The following is a 4,216-nucleotide window of genomic DNA, read 5'->3' as shown; positions in this document are numbered from 1 at the left end:
CCACGCTGTGTTCTTCTTCTCCTTCTCATTTCCTTTCCTTGCCTTTCGGACCGTTTTTTCTTTTCTTTTCCTTTTTTTTTTCTCCCTCTTCTCACTCACTATCCCTTCTTCTCGTCTTCTCCGCACATCTCGCCACTTCCCTGGACTTGGACGACACAAAATTTTCTTTTCTTTGTTTTTTTTTTTTCCCCTTTTCTTTTCTCTCTTTTTGTGATAGAGGGAAAAAAAGAAAATAATGAATTTATTTTCCTCTCGATTTTCCCGTTCCCCAAACGCTATCCCCTTCGCCGCGGTCAATGCGATTGCGATTGTCATATAGGCGGGAGGCGCGCGGCGGTGGAAAGAGAGATTTCGATTCTCCCGGATCTCTTTTTCTTTTTCCGATTTCCCGCCCTCCCTCCAATCAATCAATCAATCCATTCTTGATCGGAAATTACTATTTTTTTTTTTTAATTTTGTGTTTGAGTTTTCGGTCGGCGTCGCCGGCGGATGGGTTGCATAAACTCGAAGGAGGTGGAGGAGGAGCCACCGGCGGCGGCGGGAGGTTTTGGCCGGTCGGTGTCGGGGAGGAAGCTAGGGAATCCGTCGGATTGCGGCGAGAGTCGGAAGGAGGAGAGAGTGGAGGATCGCGGATGGGAGCTGAGGAAATCGAGGAAGGAGAGCAGCGCCTCCCATGGACGGGGCTCGTTCAGCTTCAGGTTAGGGTTTTCTCATCGGTACGTGGACGCCGAGCAGGTCTCCGCCGGGTGGCCGCCGTGGCTTAGCGCCGCCGCCGGTGAAGCCATTCACGGCTGGGTGCCGCTCAGTTGGCCCCCCCGCCGGTGAAGCCATTCACGGCTGGGTGCCGCTCAGAGCCGATTCGTTTGAGAAGTTGGAAAAGGTACGGACGGGTCGGATGTGAATCTTTCTTCTGTCGTTTTCTAGAAGATTCCTAGATTGATAAGAAGCATTTATGATTTAATGGTCTTTGACGCATTCTATGCTTTCAGACTAATCAACTTTTTTTATCCATTAATTAATTAGTCCAGTTCTTGACTCGGAACTAATTAGTCATATAATAAATAGCTGCGAGAAAAAAAAAAGGTCTTAGCTCATGTACTGCTGGATTATTAGCGATATTAAGATGTTAATTATCATTATCACAAAGAGCGTTAACGAAATAGTAGATAAATTATACAACATTTTGTGAAGAAAAACTAGTGTTTTTTTTTTTTCCCGTTTAATTTAGCAATTACTGTGGATGAAACTATTGATAAAAAATAATAATAATAATTCCTATCTGTTAAGCTTCTTCTGCATTCTTAACAAAACAAATTAAAGGTAGAAAAAATTGATGCTTCATGCAAACCAGGCAACTAAATGTAACGGCAACCGTACTACTCTTGTTAAAAGCATAATTGTTGATAAAGTTCCTTGCGGTGCAAGGATTTCTGACTGGTTTTTGTCCCTCTATTTCTTTTGGTAATGCAAGATTGGGCAAGGCACATACAGTAGTGTGTTCCGAGCTCGCGAAGTAGAAACCGGAAGGTTGGTAGCCCTGAAGAAGGTCCGCTTTGATAATTTTCAGCCAGAAAGTGTTAGATTCATGGCAAGAGAAATATTGATCCTCCGGAGGCTTGACCATCCAAATATCATGAAATTGGAGGGGCTAATCACATCCGGATCATCAAGCAGTATATACCTTGTATTCGATTACATGGAACATGATCTTGCTGGTCTAGTATCTTCTCCTGAGATTAAATTCAGTGAAGCTCAGGTTTAGTTTAATTTGTGTTCTTGGTTTTTTTTTTTTTTTTTCTTTTTCTTTTAACCCAATCAGTCTCTGCTTCATGCAACAGTCTTTAAGTTTGTTTTGTTTCCCTTTTGTATAGGTTAAGTGTTATATGAGGCAGCTACTATCTGCAATTGAGCATTGCCATTTAAGAGGTATAATGCATAGAGACATTAAAGTATCCAATATTTTGGTAAATGACGAAGGAATTCTCAAATTGGGAGATTTCGGGTTGGCAAACATCGTCAACTCAAAGAACAAGCAGTCACTAACCAGCCGTGTTGTAACTTTATGGTATCGTCCTCCTGAGCTTTTGATGGGTTCAACGAGCTATGGAGTGTCTGTGGATCTCTGGAGCGTGGGTTGCGTATTTGCAGAACTTTTTCTAAAGAAGCCCGTTCTTAAAGGAAGAACTGAGGTGCGCTCATATGTTTATGTGTGCTTATTTACATTTTGTTGGTTTTCACTTTTCAGTTATAAATTGGAAGTTGAAGTTTGATGTCGAATTCTCTCCATTTATAGGTTGAACAATTGCACAAAATCTTCAAGCTCTGTGGTTCTCCATCCGAAGAATACTGGAAAAAGTCTAAGCTTCCTCACGCGACCATGTTCAAACCACAACATCCTTATGAAAGTTCTCTAAGGGAAAGGTGTAAAGACGTTCCAGCAACTGCACTTGACCTGATTGAAACCTTTCTTTCTGTAGAACCTTACCAGCGTGGAACCGCCTCTTCTGCCCTTATTTCTCAGGTATCCCTCTTTGATATGTTCTATGCGGCGTGTGCTAATTTACCATTTGAAACTCATTGATTTCACCTCCGTTTTTATTTCTCTTTGTTGATCAAATACACATTTCATATTTCTGTTTCCAGTACTTTAGAACCCCTCCTTTAGCATGTGATCCTTCAACGCTGCCAAAGTATCCACCAAACAAGGAAATTGATGCTAAAAATCGGGAGGACGTGCTAAGGTATTTTTCTATTTTTATTTTTTTGTTCCTCATTTGTGAAACTATGGTTGTGGTTCAGATATGTATCACAGGACTGCTGGTTTTTATTTGTTGTCCTCTTAATATTCAGTAATTGGCTTGAAGCTATTAGTTATAGTTTTAACTTTTAACACGTATTTTCTATTTTGGTATATGTTGCATTATTAAGCACTATGTTTGTACTTAAAAAAACAGGAGAAAGCCTGGCATTAGACATACCGGAGCATCAAGAAAACCAAGGAAATCTCGCAAAACCTTGCAACAACAAAACTTGATCAGTAAATTAGCACAAAAAGAGGTAATTTCTTTATCTTGCTCGCTCCCACTCTCACTCACAATTGTAGAAGCAAGCTGGATTACATTGAATGGCTTGTCTTTGTATTCAGGAAGCGCAAGAGAACGCGCAAATTGGTCGGAGAAACAATGTCACTAACAACGATGCACAAATTATCAAGGATAAAGGAGGTCATCTTCGTAGAGACTCGTTTAAACCATCATTCGATACAGTGTCGGAAACTTACCAGATGTTGAGCACACAACAAGGGGACAGTGCGTTCTCAGGGCCAATACCAGTCTCGGCATCAAGTGGCTTTGCATGGGCGGCTGTAAGGCGAAAAGATGATGTCGCATCCGCGATATCAGATGGCTCCAAAAGTCAGTTCAGTGCCTTGGATCCGTCGTTTGCAAAGTCCACATATGGCTTACCGAAATTGGCAAATCAAGACCATGTTTTGCAGAGAGTTGATTCCAAGCGTGAGATGCGTAAGCAGCAGAGGAACCTTAGTAATCCGCCGGATTCTTTTGACTCATCCGATTTATATTCTCAGGATATATCACGATTGGCCGTTTTGGCAAAAAGCATGGTAGTTTATAATACAAACCCATTTATTGTTTTAAATTACTGTAAGCATTATTGGTGTTAAAAACTCATTTCCCATTTGATGAATCGTGTTATAGGATTACGAGGATGATGAAAACCATATTGAGTTCTCAGGACCTCTATTGTTACGACCGCATAGAATGGACGAACTCCTGCACAGGAATGAGAATCAGATACGTCTGGCAAATCGCAAATCAAGGTTTGAAAGAGGTAAAATAATGGAAACCTGATTCTGCTAGTTTGCGCAAATTCTATTCTTGTTTCAGAATTTAGCTGTGTATAATTGATGCCCACCACTGTCCTTAGTAAGATTTTTATTATTATTATTATTATTATTATTATTTTGGGGTGCAGAGAAATGATGCAGAGGAACTACTACCGAATGATTTGGTCCCTTGGCACCCAACTCAACGAAAGTGTAAATACTTGTGGGTCGAGAGTGGGGAATTTCATAGACAATATTTGACCCAACTAGTGTGTGCTCAGATGGCTGTGCGGGCTTTTCTTAACGTCCTCTGCTTGCAATCCTTAGCCTTTGGTTTTTTTATTTTTTTGGCCGAACAAATACCAATGTATC

General features: G+C 41.0%; 1 protein-coding gene across 1 annotated transcript; it reads left to right on the top strand.

Moving 5' to 3' along the window:
- The first annotated feature begins 485 nt into the window (after positions 1–485).
- LOC21403823 (protein IMPAIRED IN BABA-INDUCED STERILITY 1) lies at positions 486–3,986 on the top strand. Its single transcript, XM_024177346.1, has 9 exons — positions 486–775; positions 807–880; positions 1,472–1,756; positions 1,872–2,189; positions 2,294–2,521; positions 2,644–2,741; positions 2,955–3,057; positions 3,146–3,622; positions 3,717–3,986. The coding sequence occupies exons 1-9, from the start codon at positions 490–492 to the stop codon at positions 3,867–3,869; spliced, it is 2,022 nt and encodes a 673-aa protein (XP_024033114.1). The 5' UTR covers positions 486–489; the 3' UTR covers positions 3,870–3,986.
- Positions 3,987–4,216: the final 230 nt, after the last annotated feature.

Source organism: Morus notabilis, unplaced genomic scaffold (genome assembly GCF_000414095.1).
Source record: "Morus notabilis unplaced genomic scaffold, ASM41409v2 Scaffold241, whole genome shotgun sequence".
Lineage (NCBI taxonomy): Eukaryota > Viridiplantae > Streptophyta > Magnoliopsida > Rosales > Moraceae > Morus > Morus notabilis.
This window is presented reverse-complemented; position numbering and strand designations above follow the sequence as displayed.